This window comes from Fusarium oxysporum, chromosome IX (assembly GCF_013085055.1).
Source record: "Fusarium oxysporum Fo47 chromosome IX, complete sequence".
Taxonomy (NCBI): domain Eukaryota; kingdom Fungi; phylum Ascomycota; class Sordariomycetes; order Hypocreales; family Nectriaceae; genus Fusarium; species Fusarium oxysporum.
In genome coordinates this window covers 2,926,242-2,945,757 of record NC_072848.1, presented here as the reverse complement: position 1 = coordinate 2,945,757, position 19,516 = coordinate 2,926,242, and the positions used below count along the sequence as shown (strand labels likewise).

Genomic DNA, 19,516 nt, shown 5'->3' with positions numbered 1-19,516 from the left:
TTCCGCTAGTCAGCGGAATCAAAGGCCAGTCTGACATATCAATAAGGCTGAAGACGCAGAAGGAATTTCTTGGCGCGGAATGCTCTCCGCCCTAGATCGTATTGTATCCACTTGAAGGAAGTATAAATGAGAAACACGGCATGCTCAACACAGTGATCCTTTTTGGCAAACGACTGCCTGGCTCGCCCGATTCCATGCCATTTAATCAGTCATTGACACAATACGAATGCCAAAAGAAGCCTTTGAATAAGTGAACCAAACAGTGCAGCAGGCAGCATGTTTCGTGGCATAAGGGATAGGAGAGCTGAGAATAAATATCTCAGCCCGGCATCTCGGCACGCTCGTTGCGGGCCTGTAATATAAACAGGGCGACATGACAGGTTCGCATTCCGAATCTGGTCAAGTCTAGGCTGAATGAGAGCTGCATTCTTTAATTGTTTCAACAAATGCCCTCTCTCGTAAGGCGAAATACGGATATCTCGGGATGTGCCAACAGTCTCCTGCATAGAGCTGAAAGACAACCGCAAAAGTACATAACGGGCACTAGAAACTCCATCAAACAAGCAATGGCTTGGCACCCTTTGTACCGTAACTTTGTTTTAGCAAGCAACTGTCATGAAAACATACGGTCTTTTTCTTGTCGGCTTGGCTGCTCTAGCCACCGCTGATGTCAAACTCACAAGCTCAGGCTGTGCCGACGCATCAGGCTTCGAAAAGTGCCAGGCCTCAGTCAACAAGAAGACGAGCAGCTGCATCGCTCAAGCTCGCCACGATAACAGCCAGCTAGAACTCCTCGCATGCGGCTGCCAGGACTACGTCGACAACTTCAACTGCTACGCGGCTTCTTGCTGGAATAGGGTCTGGGAATGCGAGTATCAGGAGTACATGGTTTCGTACTTCATGAACTGCGCTACTGCCAAGCAACCAGTTCCCTACTTCCCCGCTCCCAAGAATGCGCCAGGCGCTTGCTCTTGTAACGTCGGACAAGTCTATCTCAACATACAAGATGCCATTCAACAGACGGCGACGTGTTCGAACAATGCTGATTCAGGCGATGCGGGAAGCAATCTACAGCAAATAGAGGGCTGCAACTGCTGTGAGATTAGTGGAGCTCTGTCAAGGTATGCTGCATTCCATAGAACTGTTAAATCATCGATACTAACATTTATCAGTATTGTAGAGATATGCCCCAAGACCGACCCCAACCTCATCGGTCTGAAACAAATATCTAGCCTCGAGTCAGAGCTAAACGTCGATTACAAATCCTGCGGGTCATACATGGAGACGTACGATTGTTCGTCCAAGCTTTCGTACTCTTTGGAAGGCGTCAGCACATATTACAAGCCTGATGATCCCCTCAAGACCGGTACCGCCACCTTGAGCAACAACCCAGGCTCCGTCACGGCACCAGCGAGCGGAAAGGTCTTCTCGTATACCAACGGAGGCGATGGAACTGTCTATACTATTACCGCTGCTGGTGTCGGCAAGGACAGTTCTGATAGCAAGGGGAGCTCCGATAGCAATAGTGGTTCAGGTTCAAGTGACGATTCGTCGGGCTCCACTGGCACCGCGACTGGGGACAGTAGTAAGGCTACTGAGAGCTCCAAGAAGAACGGGGCAGATAGGTTGGCGACTGGAAGTGCCTTGATAATCGGAGTGACACTGGTGATGACTCTTGCGTCGATTTACTAGCTTTGTAGCTGATGGGAAAGACTCATCACTTTAGCAGGCAACTGGCATGATAGCGATGACTACATCGATGATGAATGGCTGGTGAGAAAGAGTAATCGTAGATAGACTTAAGCCATTGATCATCTAGAATTAACAGTAGAATAAATTACATGACATAGGAAATAACATCGCTGGTCTTCAGCATTACTGGTCTACATCTCCGTATAGCACCCTCCACTTCCCCATCCACTGGGACACGTTACAACGAAAAGTTCAAAGTCTGAAATGTGTTGCAAACCTCCTCCAAGAAATACTGCACCCTCTCCTCCTCGAACAAATGCGCTCTCGCAATGATGGTAACCTTCAAGCTCATTCCATCAGGCTCTACCTCTCCCGCTATCGCCAAGTCATACAGCGGCTCATCTTTCCTCAGCTCAACATGCTTCGACAAGACTCCCATCTCAACACGTTGTTGCTCTACCTCACTCTCGGGATGATACTCAAAGTTATGGTATGTAACACAGCATGCGAAATTTGCAGTGGCCTCTGACCAGTCTGTGCAATTGCGCTTGATCTCCTCGAATCCAAGTGTCTCGAAAGGCAAGCTTCGCAGGTATTGGTCTTGCATGTCGCGGAGCATCTGGTGATGATTCTCGCCTGTACCTATGTGTGCGCGAACGGGTACGGCATTGGTGCAAGGGCCGATGATGTCCTGGCAATTGACAGGTAATCCTTGACGACCTGAGACAATGCGACCGAAGACAACGTCGCTAGACCCAGATTCCTTGGATAGGACCAATGCACAGGCAGAGTTAAACACTGTCGCCTGCGTAGCGATACTGCTTCGAATAGCTTGGCTTGGAACGCTGACAACCTTTGACAAGTGCAATGCCTTCGAAGGTGCCACCTCCCGACGACAAGCCACGTTGCTCGTATCGCTCAAGACGGTCATGGGAGAATCTTTGATCACGTCACGCCAGAACTCAAAACCCTTCTCTTGACTGTTGGCAGTGTACTCCATGTACCGCCTGAACTGCGTCGGTGGAAGAAGCGACATGCCGTTGAAGAGGATGTGAAGGTTGCGCACGATTGGCTCCAAGCTCAAACCATCATACAAAGCGTGCGATAGTCGCAGTAGTACTCGTACTGAAGATGACTGCTTGAGAATAGCGATGCGTATCAACGACTCTCCAAGACGAATGGGATCCTGCGCATGCTCATCCAGGAAATCGTTGGTAGCAGTGTTGACGTTTTGGTTGGTGACAATCGTCTCGATTGGCACGTCGAGATGCTTCAGAACCACTTGGTAGAGCTGGTCTGAAGCTAGTACAAAGACTGTTCTGAACATGTCGATGTGCTGAACCAGAGAGTGACAAGCATTGACAAGAGTAGCAGGGTCTGAGTCGACGGGGAAGTCAATGTAGAAAGGCGTAAGAGGTCGTGGGGAACCGGTTCCAGGACTGAAGAGGAAGGACTTTTGCATTTGGGTGGACTGGTAGGTGTCTTGGATTGAATCCAATGAGATGCTGAGCTGTGAGCAAATCTCTCGCTGGACGAAATCTTGTGGATCCTCGTGCGAAAGAAGTTCGAATGGGCTGTAATCGTCGACCTGTACCTCTTCATCGCCAGTCTCTGTACCAGCTGACTCGAGCTTCTTGGAAAGCTGGAACAAAACCGGGTAGTCGAAAATATCCTTGACCACTATCGTAGTATCCAGCCGACGACCAAGTCTCATGGCCAGCTTTGTCGCCATCATCGAGTGTCCACCGAGATCAAAGAAGTTATCAGTAATGCCGACTTCAATGCCAAGAAGCTTGGAAGCCTCGTCACACAAGATGATCTCAGTCTCGGTGCGAGGAGCGACACGGGCAGACCAGCCTTGCTTGTCTTGACTATTGGTCGATGTGGTGCGTGAGGCAAGGCCTTCGCGAATGACGACTGCTAGGTGAGCAAAGACGGGATTGTCGAAGACATCTTTGACAGTGACGCGGACATTGAAGCGCTGTTCAACTCGCGAGATGAGCTTCGTGGCTAAGAGAGAATGTCCACCCAGTTTGAAGAAGTCATCGGAAATCTCAACCTTCATCCCGAAAGTCGCAGTCGCCTCGTCGCAAAGTATGGCCTCGATGTCACTAATAGGGACCACTTGTGCAGGCGGCACGGTCTGGTGCTTGGGTACAATTCGAGCCTGGCGTGCAAGTTCCTTCCTGTCGACCTTGCCATTGGGATTGAGAGGCATTTGATCCAACACCACGATGCTGGAGGGGATCATGTACGATGGAAGCAGGGACTGCAGTCGCTCTCGAACTTGTAGCGCGGCCCGACGTCTCTGTAATCCTTGTAGCGGACGATTGGCGAGAGTAGCTGAGCTTCGAAGATGGTTGTCAGTCGGGAACTTGATCAGCGTGCGGCGAGTGTCCGAAGGCAATGGGAAGTGGTGGAAGACAGCATCAAGGGCACCGCTCTGAGACCACTGACGCGCTGCGCTGACTTCCAAGCGAAATCCAGACTCTTGAGCAAGTTGGTAAAGGTCAGGAACAGAGAGAGATGCACGACTCTCAGCAACAGAGCGGATTGCTGAGATCCAAGCGGTACCATCGAGTTTGGACTCTTCTTCTGCCTCGAGGGACTCAAAGATCTGTCGCTCAAAGTCGGTCTTGGCGAAGGGAATGTTGCTGATAGCCACGGCCTCGGAACTCTTCGAGCGTCGCAGGAAGTGCAAGAGAGAATTGCGATCCATTCGCGATGCGCCAAAGTCGACCCAAGTGCCCTTCTCAATTGTATGCACAGGCACTGAGTCGCCATCACGTATGTGCACGACAGCTGCATATCGGTACGCGCTAAGCTCATTCGTAGCATGCATGTTTTTCGGAAGAATCTCAACATGATGAACTAGATCAGGGAAGCGGTCTTGTAGTGTCGTGAAGAAAGCTGGCTCGACAAGCAATTCCTCCTCGCGTTCCTCCAACTCAGCCATCTTCTGCCTAACAGAGTTCTTGGCCGCATTGTCACCTAATGTCCTGACAGCTCTGGCAGCGAGGAAGTGCTTGTTGGTAGCGTTAGTTCGCATGTCGCCGAAGAACAGGCGCTTCACGCCGGGGAGATGAACCAAGGTATCCGCTACTTGAGCCAGGTACTCTGGTGAAGGGAAGTACTGAGCGACTGAGTTGATCACCACGAGCTCTGGGTGAAGATCACTCAATTGGCTGATGTCTTGCGCTGTACCGACATGGACCTCGGCCTTGCCGGCCAGAGATGGGACGGACTTGATAACGCTGTTGGTAAACGCGGCGGCTGACTTGGATGGCTCAAGACCCCTATAGCTTTGAAGTCCGTCGCCGAGGTTGAAAAGGATCATGCCACTACCAGTTCCCACCTCAAGGACATGACCTGGAGCCTGACCATCACGGAGCGTCTCGATAGTATCATCAAGCCACTCCTGCATCTCCGCCTTGTCAATCTCGCTCCCGTCATACATAGACGTCCAGCCCTTGAAGTCCTTTCCAATAGTAGACGGATCAATGTCCCCAATGTCGGCATACATCTCAGTCTCGAAATGATCCTGCCAGCCCTCAACCTGGTTGTCATTCGCGTCACCCTCCATAGAATTATCGTGATCAATGACGACGAAGCCAACCAAGTCTGCCTTCTCACCGTCATCCTTCTGCACGACGACAGCAGCATCGCGGACAGAGGCGTGACTGAGCATAGCAGCTTCCACCTCAGCTGACTCAATACGGTTGCCGCGGATCTTGAACTGCGTGTCCATGCGACCGAAGAACTCGATGAGGCCGTCGCCTACTCGGTACCGCACGCGGTCACCTGTGCGGTATGCCCTTACTCGCTGGCCATCGACTTCAATGTGAATGAAGCGGTTCTTGTTGAGAGCTGGGTCGAAATAACCTCGCGCAAGACCATCGCCAGTGACGACGAGTTCTCCCATGACGCCGACACCAACAAGCTTCTGGTTCAGGTCGGTGACGTAAGCTCCAGAGTTATTGACAGCTCGCCCGATCGGAACACCATTGATGAACGAGTCACCAGGTGCGATAGGATACCTCGTACTCATGATACCATTCTCCGTCGGTCCATACCCATTATAGCACTGCCCCCGAACAAGACTCTGCGCCTCGATCGCATCTTGTCCATCAAACCGATCTCCAGCAGCCATGAGAAAGTCAAGACCCCTCAAAGCATCGCGCGCATCAGTGAGATACAGCTTCAGCAACGCAGGTGCCATGCATGCAGCGTTGATCTGTTCCTTGATAAACACTTCTTGGAGTGCTTTGACGTCGAGAGTAGTCATGTAGTCAATGCAGACCAATTTTCCGCCGTTGAGGAGGGTGAAGAAGATCTCGTAGGTAGCGCCGTCAAAGGCGATGTTGAACATGTGAGCCGAGCGCGGTTGGGTTGGGAAGTCGGGAATGATGTTACTTTTCATGAGACGGACGATGACGCGATGCTCGACCATGACGCCCTTGGGCCGGCCAGTGGAGCCGGAGGTGAAGAGGACGTATGCGAGACTTGTCGCAGTAGGGTTCGATGCGTCGATATGGGCATGACCATTGAGGCCGTTTGAGTCGCAATACTCCACGGCATCAGCGACACGGACAAACTCCAAGTCAGGTACCTCCAGCTCGGGAACAGGGACATCTGAGCCCAGAAGCACTATCGTAGGCCGGGGTAGGCCAGACAGGATGTCGTTCAGGCGGGCTGAGGGAGACTTGACGTCAAACGGGAGATACGCCAGGTTCGCCTTGAGGATACCGATAATCGCGACAATCGCTTCGCATGATCGTGGTGCAAGTACTCCGACTAAAGTCTCAGCTGGCATACCTCGTCGACGAAGCCATGTAGAAAGCAGGTCAGACTGACGGTCCAGCTCCGCATAAGTAAGTCGAGACGAAGAGTCCACAACGGCGAGAGAGTCTGGGTACGCAGCGACTTGTGTGCGGAAGATGTCGACCAAGCTTGCATCGCGTGGATACTGAACCTTCTTGATCCTGAGTAAATCCAAGCGCCGTAGCTCCTCAATCCCATCAGTAAGAGGAAGAACCGATATAGGAACCTGAGGCTTCTCAAGGCCATTGCGCAGAATCTGGAAAAACACGCTGACCACGTTCTCAACAGTCTCAGGCTTGAACAGATCCGTCGCAAAGTTACAACTACCCTTGAGTCCATCTGCCTCCTGAAATAGATGGAACTCAATGTCGAACCGAGTATACGCCTTGCTAGCAACAGCCTCCGACTCAAGACCTTGGAGCTCAAACCTTCCAAGATCCTTCTGCGAGTGAACTGCAAAGATGAGCTGCGCAAGCGGTGTTCGCGAAAGATCTCTTGAGCCGGGTAGCATTGTTGACACGACGCGCTCAAAGGGGACGTCTTCGTTCTCGAATGCAGCGGTGGTAGTAGCTCGGACTTGACGGACTAAGGAGCCAAAGGTTTCTTCGTCATCGACGGTGATGCGCATGCACTGTGTGTTGACGAAGAAACCGATGATGCTCTCCAACTCCCAGCGATTTCGATTGGCGATGGGCGTGCCGATGACAGCGTCGTCAACGCCAGTGAGACGATAGTGCGCTGCGCGGAAAGCAGCCAACAGCACGGCGAATGAAGTAGTGTTATTCTCGTTGCAGAACTCTCGCAGGTTCTGGTACAGTTGCCCGTCGATAGACACTGGCACGACTCCTGCTTCACCGGATAGAAGAGCCGGACGAGGGAAGTCGGTGGGTAATTTGGCCGGTGAACAATCAGCAAGTTGTTTCTTCCAGTAGTCAAGTTGCTTCTCGTGTTCGAGCGCTTGTGCCTCCTGCTTCTGCCACATGGCAAAGTCGCTGTACTGGATGGGGAGAGGATTCATGGCTGAAATGGGATCGCGGCCTTGAAGAGCTGCGGCATAGAGTTGGCTGAGGTCGTGCCGGAGAACGTCAATTGACCAGCCATCGGAGATAATGTGGTGCATGACGATGGAGAGAACGTAATCGGTGTCGCTCAGGCGGATAAGAAGTGCTCTCCAGCCTGCCTCGGAAGTGAGGTCGAATGGAGTGGTCTGCTCTTGTTCCAGCAGTCGAAGGTAGTCGCCGTCTATCGCATCGACGACTCTCAGTTCCTTGGAGAGAGTCTGGTGAATAACCTGTACACCCGCGCCGTCGTGGTCCTCAAAGGTAGTGCGCAGGGTCTCGTGGCGCTGCTCCAAGGCCATCAAAGCACGACTCAGTGCATCAATGTCTACCAATCCTCGCATGCGAACAGCGTAGGGAATAAGATACCATAGAGCGCCGACCTCAAGCTGATCCAGGAACCAGAGTCGACCTTGAGAGTAAGACTGCTCAACAGGTCCATCGCGAGTCGTCGTTGGGATGAGGGTATATGGCACAGCGCTACCGTTGACAATGGCCTCAAGGCCAGCGAGAGTAGGGTTCTGATAGATGTCAGAGACCTTGAGCTCTATACCTGCTGACCGAGCCATGTTGACCATCTTAATGGCAGTGATGGAGTGGCCGCCCAGCTCAAAGAAGGTTGACCCAATGTTGGCAGCGCCAGATTCGAGACCCAGGCATTGGCACCATACCTCCTCCAGCTTGGATCGGCTGCTTGTTGTTGGAGAGCTCAATTGAGGTGGTCGGGAGCTGGTTCCTTGGAGCTGCTGGGCCAAGATGTCGCGACCGATAGAGCGAAGCTTTCGTCTGTCGACCTTGCCAGTGGCGGTGCGAGGAATATGTTGCATGCTGATGTAGCACGATGGGATGGAATGACGAGGGAGCACCTGCTCCAGTTTCGCACTCATGTCCTTGGTAGCAGCCAGATCTAGGATGGTGCCATCTCCTGCAGCCTCGGTTCCCTTAGAGACTATCAAGAATGCGACGAGAACAGTGCTCGTAGGTGAGTCCGATGTCTTGACAGCTTCAACAACAATTGACATGTCGTCAGGTAATTGCTGTCGGAGATGAGTCTCAACTGCACCAAGCTCAACGCGCTGTCCTCTGATCTTGACCTGCGAGTCCATGCGACCGAGACAAACGACAGTGCCATCGGATGCATAACGCGCAAGATCACCAGTTCTGTAGAACCTTAACCCGTTGGGTAGCTGTTTGGAAGGGTACCATGCTGGAACTGTTGAGAAGAAGGGCGACTTCTCTGTTGGTGGAGGAATGATGTAGTCGCGCGCAATGCCTGGACTCTCAATAACGAGCTCACCAATCGCGCCAATTGGGACTAGACGGTTGGGATCGCTGGGATCGATGATCCAAGAGTGCGCGCCAACTGAGCGGCCGATGTTGTTTGGGTCAGCCCCTGATGAACTAATGTTGCCGACGAAACAGATGGAAGAACTCTCGCTCTGGCCGTAGCCATCTAAGAGTTGAACGCGAGGAGCCCAGATGGCGTTGACAGAGGGTGACATCTGCTCGCCAACTAGCACCAAAGTCTGCAGTCCAGGGACATCTTCAGGCTGAAACGTGCCCATGTAAGATGGTGTCGCCATCATCCAATTGACATTGGCCCTGTTGATGAAAGCAGGAACATTGTTCATGCGATCGTCATCAGAGGGAATACATACGCAGCCGCCGTGGATCAGAGTCGTCATGATCTCAAGAAGACACGCGCCAAATGCATGAGATCCAAATTGAAGAGCGCGCGTGTCGCTGTTGATACCGAGTGCAGACCCGAATTTGAGGGCACAAGAAGAAAAGGCTCGATGCTCGATCATGATGCCCTTGGGATCGCCCGTGCTGCCAGATGTGAAGATAACATAGGCCAGGTCCTCTGGAGTAACCGTGGCAAGAACAAGATCCGAAGCAAAGGCGCAATTGCAAATGAGCGATTGGACAAGCTCATCATCAACAACAATACATCGCTCGATAATGCCTCGCACTTTGCCACTGTAAAGCTTGGAAGTAAGCGCCACTGTCGCGCCCGTCTGCCCAACGACCTGCGCTACTCTAGCAGGCGGATCATTCGGATCAATGAGCGTAAAAGCATGGCCAGCTTTCATGATGGCTAGCATTGAAGCGACGACCCATTTTGACTTCTCAAAGTAAATCGGGAGTATCGCATGCTCCTGGTCTGGGGTGCTGAACTTGATGAGCGCAGCTAGGCGGGAGGTGATGTTGTCGAGCTCGGAGTAAGTCCATTCTCCATCCCAAGCGCAAATTGCAGCTTTTCTGGGAGATAGAGAAACTTTTTTGAGCATCTCTTTGTGGATGAGGGTGTTCTGTGAAGGGATGGGGTGTGAGTTCCAGCTCTGGATCTCAGCTTGATCCTCTGGTGTCAAAATGTCGACTTCACCCGCAGATAGTAGCTTATCTGGCGAGTCTCGTAGGCGCTGGATCAAATGACCTAGTTGTCGCAGGAGGCGAGCTATTTGCTGGGAGTCGATGAGGCTCCTGTCATATCTGGCAACGATTGATACCCCATCACGGATCATTTGACAGTGGAGTAACAGAGCGCGATTGGTGCAGGGCATGAATAGCTCAGACTCTCCAGTCTTCTGGTGAAGCTCACAAGAGGCCTGCCCAGTTTCACCATCAGTGACGAGCAGAACGGTTTGGAATCCGCAAGCAGCAGAGCCATCATCCCCAGTGGAAGCGATGTTGCGAAGACCGACATCTGCAAATTGGCGGGTGGCATCATCGTTGGCATTGACTGCGCTGATGATATCTGATAGAGACTGATCAGAAGTGCAGTGTACGCGGAAAGGGACAACAGTCCGTGTTGGGCTATTTGCCAGCAGCTGCTGTTGCTCTGTCACTACGCCGAACAACGCCTCGGGCGAGTGCGTGTAGCGTGACAAGAGAATCGCAAGCGCAGTTCGGCAGACAGCTATACTGGGCCAGGTCGACTGAGCCGAGGCTGTGAAGCAGATATGCTGCTCTGCCCTTGCGTTGGGATAGGGAACAACCAAGGGAGAAGTCAAGTGCGGAAACGCTGACGCATTCAGATCACTCAAGTAGTCCTCCCAGAACTGAGTCGCAGGATGAATACCGCCAGTTTCAGGAGTCTTCGACCCATCAGTTGGAGTCAACGACAGACCATCATCCTCAGGATCCGAAGACTCAGGCGTGTAGGGCCTGTTGGAGAGTTCATCATGCCCATGCTTGTAAGCCTTCAGAACTCTTCCAAGAATCCGCTCTTGAAAGGTGCTATCGACTAGGGCATGGCTGAAAGTCCAGACGAGGAGCTTCTTCTTTCCAATAGGGTCTTCAAGAAGAACAAATCTGTTGCAACGAGGCCCAGAGGCCGCAGCTGCTGCTTCATCCTGCACAACGGCATCTTTCTGATCAACAGATGTACAAAACATCCATGAGAAGACAAAGCTGTCTCTCAAGACAACCTGATACGAATCTCCGCTCGAGGAGGTAAACGCGCATGTCCTCAGGGCAGGAGTTCGGTTGATGGTATCTTTCCAAGCAGCAGCCAAGTTTGAGATATCAATATCATTGCTGATCTCATAGGCAACATGGCCAATGGAGCGTTGGTTGTTACTACCAGCGCAGTCAATGACATCCTGTTGGAACGCCGTGCTGGGGAGGATATTCTCGATTCTATCTCGGCCTAGACCGAAAGAACGAGTGACTTCCTCGACAAGAGTGTCGGTGTGACTAGCATCGTCACTGGGCAGCAACAAAGGCATGACTGGTTGTGTAGAGCCACTCTTGGTGTTGAGTGATGTCATGTTGAATGTAAGAGAAGTGTTTGAAATTGAAGGATTGTCCGACTGAGTAACATGGGGGTTTGAGTAGGCAATAAGAGTCTCCCACCAAAGTCACAGCTTGTACAAGGTGATAGGATAGAATGCTGCAGTATCTCTGGGTGAACCAATCCTGCTGGCTGTCAACCTTTTCTGTATATACCTCAACTGCAGGAATGCAGCGCACCATGCAGCAATTCTCGTGTTGGCACCATATCTGAGCCAACATTACGTGCTCCTTACCAAAGAGGCACATCGGCATCCCAAAGTTCCCAGGATGATCATCCAATGTCTAAGGCTCTGGATGCTTCCATCATGAGGTCTCATCAAAAGATCCTGCGAGGCGTATTCTGTCTTATCCAGCCTCGCACGATGTTACTCGCTGTCATTTCTCGACGGCATCACAGCCTGCAAGTTTACTGCAATGCTATTTTCAGCTGACCTGCTGATCCTTCATATGATTCAGATTCTGGCAGATCCTGATCCTGCAATTGGGTGAGTGCACTGATTGGCTACCACGGGTTATTCTGCAGGGAGTGATAATGGGTGTTTGTGGCGCTGACCTGCATAAGTAGGGCTTACTCTCGGCTGAATCCTACAGCCCGCGGGAGGGGGCGGGAGAGAGACAGGCCAATCAGTCTGACATTATAATCTGCATACTAAATCGTCCCGTGTCTCGGTAGTACGCGGTTTACAAATCTATGCGAGCCGGTCAATTGCCGGTAGTGGTCAATTGCCGAATTTAGTAGTTTACTTAGCAGTTGAGGGTGATGCCTTGTTATAAGGTAGGCTAGTAAAGGGCCAAGATGCTATTTACTATTTACAGTATTAAAATATTACTAATTAATTACAAATGAATTTACAAAAATAGTAATAGTAGTCTAAAATAATTCCAGGTATCTTTCCATTACCCTTTATGACACCCTGTATAGCAAATGCCCTCCTATCTCCTCGTTTCACTACCTCTATCACACATTAAAGCCGTAAACAAAACACACACTTACACATCAAGTCCTTTACCAGCACTCAATCTCTCCAACTTGTTCGGAAAAGGCATGACCATTTGCAAGCACCATGGCTTCCCAAGAACACCCTAGCTGGTTGAAGGCCCTCCTAGCCGACACAAGGCCGCCCCCAAAGCTATTCGCCTGGTCTCCCGCCAACATCCAGCCAAAGCTTGATGAAGGCATTGACATGGGAAGTTCCAACAGTGATGAAGAGTACGACAACGATGCCTGTGTCGATCCTTCAACAGAATCTGATGAGCGCATCTATATCATCGGCCCTGGCAACGTTGGCCGATTGTACGCAACTCACATGGCTCGCCATCCCAAGGCACTCCCCATCACCCTAGTCGTTCATCGAAAGGAACTGCTATCGCAGTGGGCGTCGTGTGAAGGCGTCGGGCTCGCAGACCTAACCAGCGGCAAACTCTTCCTCAACAAATGCTTCACCGTTGAGTGGTGGACCGAAACAAGACCTCACTACGGTCCTGTGAAAGAAGTCGCAGGCGGAAAGAAACTTCACAACATTTTCATCTCCACAAAGGCAGAAGCTGGACTCGCAGAAGCAGATCGCATTCGTCGCTACCTTGGGAGATGCAGCTCTATCGTTTTTGCTCAGAACGGAGTCTGCAAACTCTGGCCTCCCCACGGCCCTTTATACATCTCTCATCGATACCCGAGCGGTGATCCTCCAACATTCTCCGCATGTGTCGTGAGTCATGGGGTTGCATCGGCAGGTCCTTTCCTGAGCGTCCATGCGGCTCCGGCTGACGCATACATCGGGCCTGTGTTCTGGGCATCTGATCCCAAATCGCCGTGGAGGCAGCCATTGGATGACTTCTTTATCCGGCATATTGCCACAACACCGCTTGTGAACACGAAGCAGGTGTCCTCCGGGGAGATTTGGCTCCTTCAGCTGGAGAAGTTGGTCATGAATGCGGCAATCAATCCACTCACGGCTCTACTGCGCTGCAAGACGGGGGAATTGTTTACATCCTATGACTCGGATGATCCTTTGACACGGGTGATCGATGAGCTCCTCTGGCAAACAAGTGCTGTCATCCAAGGTCTTATTGACCACGATACGAGCCGCAGAGTTATCACTTCCTACGCTGAACAAATTCTACGACATGGGCCGGACTGCAATCTGCAGCAAAGCGATTCCATGGTCCGAAAGAAGTTGATAGAGAGGTTCTCACAGCCAATCTTGAAGTCAAAGCTTTATGCATTTGGTCACAAGATATTTGAACATCGTAGCTCTATGCTACAGGATATAGAGGCTGGAAGGAAGACTGAGATTCGGGACTTCAATGGTTGGATTGTAGACATGGCTTGTTTTTTGGATACAGATCTAGATGTTAGCGTGCACAGGGGCTTAATTGGGTTAGTTGAGCGCTGTGAGAGCTTGGATAAGGTGGAGTTGGGTAGAGCATTGCTGTAATACAGGTAGATTAGGCCTAGACTACTGTAAATATCTTAATATTATTACTTAACTTAATTTTTAACACGCTAGGTTAATTACAATGGTCTTATCTACTATTTTATCAGGTTATTTACATTCTACTACCAATAGCTTGGAACGGCATTTTATTAATTGGCAATGCGTAGTTGCCGTAGTAGTCCATACTCCGGCTCGCCCAAAGCAGACAAGCAGTGAATCCAAACCTCCCTGTACGGAGAATCCTTACCTCACATCAGCATGAGACCACCTCGTATTCCCAATCGGGCATTATACGAGCGGCGATCGACATGTCATCACAAACTCAATTTTGCCTATCACATCACATTCACGCGCCAATCTGCGACTTGTCTAAAAGAAAAGACGGGCCATTAAATCTGCCGCCAGGGATGGCCACGGAGTAAAATGGAAAATTCCGATTGGACTGCAAGGGAATGTTCTAAGACAAGACAGTGGACCACTGCCGACGAGCGCTTCGAGCCGTAACCCAACTTAATTCCCCGCCTGACAGCATTAGCTGGCCTCACTCCCTCATCTCAACCGTCAACCGCCACTTCATACCACTCCCAATTATGTACTTCACCGCCACGTTGAAGAAACCAAGAAATCTCTAGACGTATCATCTCATGTGAGAAACCGCTACTGCACTCCCCGCTGAGACAATCACCCGGCCGACATTCCTTTCCTTTGTTCCATGCAGTCATCATGCGACGCCCAGAAGAATCCCACTCCCTTTTCTGCGCCGTGCTGACGCATGGAAATCCTTCGCTATGTCTTAAAATATAGCGGGTCCTCGGACTCTGGGTAGATTCCGACGGGAAAATATGCGTGCCCGCGCGCCCGATCAAGGGACGGTATTTGTCGTTTCCCCCAGTTGCGTCTGGGGTAACATACAGTACTGTTGAGTGAGAAGAGAGGCTTGACGCTTGCAAACCATTTCTCTGTCACGTATTCACTATGGGAAAACGAACAGCGGAGAATTCAGCGCCGAATGGGGAGGGTGAGGAGAAGCATCCTGAGATGGGCGTTGATGGACGTCCTGAGAGAGAACCTACCTTTCAGGATTATATGGTATGACAACCACAGCGCCATCAAGTTGAAGCAAGTATATGCAGCTAATACCAAAAACTTCTTCTGTTATGTAGAGAGTTTTCAAGTATGCCTCCAAAGGGGACCTCCTGGCATATATCGTCGGTGTAATAGCCTCGATCGGTGTCGGCATAACCCTGCCTTTGCTGAACATTGTTTTCGGTAAGTGAACAAATGAGGCCTGACTTTGAAGTTTGATACTAATGAGTCCGTCGAACTGTAGGTCAATTCGCTAGCAAGTTCTCTGACTATGCTGGCACCGAAACGCTTCCGGGCGATGAGTTCCGCTCAAAGCTAAGCGAACTTTGGTGAGTTTAACCCGCGATACGAAAATGTTAGTTTTCGCTTGAGATCTCTAATACCCATCGCGATAGTCTGTACTTGCTTGGTCTCTTCCTCGGTCGCCTTGTGCTGGGCTACATCAACAACGTACGTTCTTTGTCTCAGTGTATTGTTTCTACTACATTTTCTTACCAATTCTCAGTTCGCATTTCGTATGACCGGTGTGAGAATAACCTCCGCCATTCGTCAGGATTACTTCACGGCATTGTTCTCGCAAAGTGTCCATGTACTGGACTCTATGCCCCCTGGATACGCGACCACAATCATCACGACCACTGGAAACACTCTGCAGCTCGGAATTTCTGAGAAGTTGGGTGTTTTTGTGGAGTACAATGCCACAATGATCGCTTCAATCATCGTCGCGTTCATCTACAGCTGGCAGCTCTCTCTCGTGACATTCACTGCCGTCGTCTTCATCACTTTCAGTGTCAGCCTGGTACTTCCTTACATTACCAAGGGCCAGACGAACCAGACCAAAGTATGTACCGATTCTTCGATCCTGCAAGATGTCGCTGATGCAAGAGTTAGTCCGAAGCTCTGGCGATGTCTGTAGCTAGCGAAGCCATGAGCGGCATTCGAATGATTGTCGCTTACGGCGCCGAATCACGTATTGGTAACAAGTACGGCAAATTCGTTGAAGAGGCAAAGAAGCATGCGCAATTTGCTGGCCCGTTTATCGCGCTTCAATATGGCTTAGTGGTATGTCCCAAACAGCCTTTCTGTACTGCAATCCGCTAACATGACATGAATGCAGTTCTTCAGCAGTTACGCTGCATTTGGCCTCGCATTCTGGTACGGAACCAGGCTTTTACTCGACGATAAGATCAATCAGCTCGGAGCAATCATTGTCGTCTTGTTCTCTGTCATGATGATTGTGACGGCAATGGAAAGAATCTCTACGCCGCTTCTAGCAGTTAGCAAAGCGACAGTCGCAGCTTGCGAGTTCTTCACGGTTATTGATGCACCCCGACCTGAGCCAGGCCATCTCACCGACCCAGATGTGTCTGTGACAGAAGACATCGTCTTGGAGGACGTCACTTTCGCTTACCCCAGTCGACCGCACGTCAAGATCCTCGATAACCTCAATCTGCGAATTGAAACAGGCAAGGTCACGGCGATTGTCGGTCCCTCTGGCTCAGGCAAGAGTACAATCGTCGGTCTTGTAGAGCGATGGTACAGTCTCAAAGACCAGTACGTCATCTCCAAACCAGTCGAGAAGCCGGCGAAGGGTGACACCGATAAGAAGAAGAACGGCGACAAAGAGGAGGACGAGCAAGAGTTACAGGAGCTTTCGTTCGCAGGAGACGAAACAGGACCGCCTGTTGAGCTCCGTGGCCGAATTTCTACATGTGGCCACTTTCTTGATGACATCAACGTCAAGTGGTGGCGATCGCAGATCGGACTTGTCCAGCAGGAACCATTCCTCTTCAATGACACCATCTACAGCAACGTTCTCAATGGTCTCATCGGTACAAAGTGGGAGAATGAGCCTGAAGAGAAGAAGAGGGAGATGGTGCATGAGGCATGCAAGGAGGCATTTGCAGACGAGTTCATTGAGAAACTTCCCGAGGTACGTCAGATCACCCATTGCCAACTTTGGTGCTTCAAGCAAAATAATAACCTTTTCCTCTCACTATAGGGCTACAACACCGCCGTCGGCGAAGTCGGCATCAAACTCTCAGGCGGCCAACGTCAACGCATCGCCATTGCCCGCGCCATAATCCGACGTCCCGCAATCCTCATCCTCGACGAAGCCACAAGCGCAATCGACGTCCGCGGCGAACGAATCGTACAAGCAGCCCTCGACCGAGCCTCCAGGAACAGAACAACAATCGTTATCGCACATCGCCTTTCTACTATCAAGAAGGCTGATAGGATTGTTGTTCTGCGACAGGGACAGGTTATTCAGTCTGGTACTCATGATGGGCTCTTGACTGATGAGACTGGTCTTTATTATAATCTCGTCAATGCTCAGGCGTTGTCGTTGGGAGAACAGAAGGGGGAGAATGAGGTGCTTGTTAAGGAGGAGCGGTCGTCTTCTGTTCATGATAAGGCACACACCGAGTCCACCATCGAAGACATGCCCCAAGAGAAGAAAGCCAAGAACAAAGGGCTCCTCTCTAGCTTCGGCCGCTTCTTCTACGAGACCAAGTCCAATTGGTGGATGATGGCCCTAACGCTCTTCTTCTCCGCCTGCGCCGGCGCAGCAGTTCCCTTCCAAGCCTGGCTCTTCGCCAAAGTCATCATAGTCTTCGGCTACCTCCCCGACGAGTCCAAGGTCAGAAGCGAAAGTTCCTTCTGGTCGCTCATGTGGACTGTCCTCGCTATCTCCGCTGGTCTTGCCTACTGCGCCACTTTCTTCTTGTCGACGCGTACTGCGAGCACTATTCGTGCCAAGTACCAGAAGCAGTACTTTTTGTCTATCTTGCATCAGAAGGTTGCGTTCTTTGATCATGATGATCACTCGCAGGGGACCATGGCTGCGAGGAGCGCTGAGGATCCGCGTCAGCTTGAGGAGCTTTTGGGGTCGAACATGGCAAGTGTGTTTATTGCCCTGTGGACTCTGATGGGAACTATCGCCATCGCACTGGCTTTTGCATGGAAGCTCGCCCTCGTGTCTCTTTGTGTAGTTGTCCCCATCCTCCTCGCCGCTGGGTATTGGCGAATGCGGTATGAGATCAAGTTCGAAGAGATGAACAACGCCGTATTCGTCGACAGCTCCAAGTTCGCGTCCGAAGCAATTGGTGCGTTCCGTACAGTAGCATCTTTCACTCTCGAAGGTGCTATCTGCGATCAATTCCGCACCCTCAACAGCAACCATGTCAAGGACGCCTTCAAAAAGGCTCGGTGGGTGAGCTTGCTGTATGCCTTCTCCGACAGCGCAACAATAGGATGCCAGGCTATCGTACTGTACTACGGCGGCCGTCTTCTCCTCAGCGGGGAGTATGACCTAGAGAGCTTCTTCGTGTGCTTCATGTCTGTCTTGAACGCGGGCGAGACAACTGGGCGCGCACTGAGCTTTGGCCCCAACGTCGCTCAAGTACGCGCTGCTGCCAATCGTATCCTTGGATTGAGGGATAGTCAGGTGAAGGACGGATCTGAAGCTACTGGCGCACAGTTCATTTCTCATGGCGATGGTATGAAGATTGAACTGGACAACATTCACTTCAAGTATCCTACTCGTGACGTGCCTGTCTTCCAGGGCCTCAGTCTCACGATTGAGAAGGGCCAGTTCGCTGCTCTTGTTGGCGCGTCAGGCAGTGGAAAGAGTAGCATCGTCTCTCTTCTTGAAAGGTACGCAGACACTTCTTGGCATAATTGGGATGAATGCTGACATGATGCTATTAACAGATTCTACGACCCTAATCACGGTCGCATCCTCTGCAATGGTCAAGACATCGCCGCCAACAACGTCTACACGTACCGTCGTCATCTCTCTCTTGTTGCTCAAGAGTCAAGCTTGTTCCAAGGTATGTCAAACAGATCGCACCATTATAAAATGACGTAGTTAATTTTCTTACAGGCACATTACGAGAGAACATCCTCCTCGGCGTCGAGGGTAATGTCGACGACGCAACTGTCCATCGCGTATGTCAAGAAGCATCAATCCACGAGTTCATCATGTCCCTCCCAGAAGGATACCAAACCCAGGTAGGTTCACGTGGCGTGACCCTCTCAGGTGGTCAACGACAGCGCGTCGCTATCGCCCGGGCTTTGATGCGAAACCCTGATATCTTGCTCCTCGACGAAGCGACAAGTTCTCTTGATTCGGAGAGTGAGAGGCTGGTTCAAGAGGCTTTTGAGCGAGCTGGCAAAGGGCACACTATGGTCGTCGTTGCTCATCGTCTTGCGACGGTGCAAAATGCCGACGTGATCTTTGTTCTTGGTGAGGGCAAGTTGATTGAGAAGGGGAGCCATCGGGAGTTACTGGCTGCGCGTGGTGTTTACTGGCAAATGGTAAGTCTTTTCGTGCCCTGGAATCACAGGGCCTTAATTGAGCTGCGTGCTGACTTCAAAACAGTGCCAAAGCCAGGCTTTGGATAAGTAGATGCCATGTTGAGTATTGCCGCTGCCGCTAGACCTTATCTTATTTGTCTTTACTGTATTTTAATTCATTGAGATATGCCGATATCTACGTCATTCCAACACCTCTTGTGATCTAGCCCAGATGTCAGCCACCGCTTCAGTTTGCGTCATCAAAGAGCCTAATCTCTATGGTGCCGCCACTCGTGTGTCACATTTTAGTAAAGCGAGTCGATGTAG

General features: G+C 51.1%; 4 protein-coding genes across 4 annotated transcripts; 3 read left to right on the top strand and 1 right to left on the bottom strand.

The window, feature by feature from the left end:
- The first annotated feature begins 389 nt into the window (after nucleotides 1-389).
- Nucleotides 390-1,838, top strand: FOBCDRAFT_168700 (uncharacterized protein). Its single transcript, XM_031190729.3, has 2 exons — nucleotides 390-1,121; nucleotides 1,173-1,838. Exons 1-2 carry the CDS (start codon nucleotides 616-618, stop codon nucleotides 1,690-1,692), a joined length of 1,026 nt encoding a protein of 341 aa, XP_031034714.2. The 5' UTR covers nucleotides 390-615; the 3' UTR covers nucleotides 1,693-1,838.
- A 92-nt stretch (nucleotides 1,839-1,930) lies between these two features.
- Nucleotides 1,931-11,344, bottom strand: FOBCDRAFT_279682 (uncharacterized protein; the record flags this gene model as incomplete). The annotated part of the gene is made up of 1 exon (XM_031190727.2): nucleotides 1,931-11,344. The coding sequence occupies one exon, from the start codon at nucleotides 11,342-11,344 to the stop codon at nucleotides 1,931-1,933; it is 9,414 nt and encodes a 3,137-aa protein (XP_031034712.2).
- A 1,089-nt stretch (nucleotides 11,345-12,433) lies between these two features.
- On the top strand, nucleotides 12,434-13,936 carry FOBCDRAFT_206786 (ketopantoate reductase PanE/ApbA C terminal-domain-containing protein; the record flags this gene model as incomplete). The annotated part of the gene is made up of 2 exons (XM_031190726.3): nucleotides 12,434-13,746; nucleotides 13,912-13,936. The coding sequence occupies 2 exons, from the start codon at nucleotides 12,434-12,436 to the stop codon at nucleotides 13,934-13,936; spliced, it is 1,338 nt and encodes a 445-aa protein (XP_031034711.3).
- An 843-nt stretch (nucleotides 13,937-14,779) lies between these two features.
- FOBCDRAFT_190235 (P-loop containing nucleoside triphosphate hydrolase protein) lies at nucleotides 14,780-19,384 on the top strand (the record flags this gene model as incomplete). The annotated part of the gene is made up of 11 exons (XM_031190725.3): nucleotides 14,780-14,893; nucleotides 14,968-15,073; nucleotides 15,135-15,219; nucleotides 15,286-15,340; nucleotides 15,396-15,731; nucleotides 15,782-15,952; nucleotides 16,008-16,823; nucleotides 16,893-18,547; nucleotides 18,605-18,723; nucleotides 18,777-19,210; nucleotides 19,275-19,384. 11 exons carry the CDS (start codon nucleotides 14,780-14,782, stop codon nucleotides 19,299-19,301), a joined length of 3,918 nt encoding a protein of 1,305 aa, XP_031034710.2. The 3' UTR covers nucleotides 19,302-19,384.
- Nucleotides 19,385-19,516: the final 132 nt, after the last annotated feature.

Excerpts from the sequence above, each read along its gene's own strand:
- FOBCDRAFT_168700 (XM_031190729.3), top strand. The coding sequence starts at position 616 with ATGAAAACATACGGTCTTTTTCTTGTCGGCTTGGCTGCTCTAGCCACC. Across the intron at positions 1,122-1,172 it reads ATTAGTGGAGCTCTGTCAAG|TATTGTAGAGATATGCCCCA; the intron begins GTATGCTGCATT and ends AACATTTATCAG.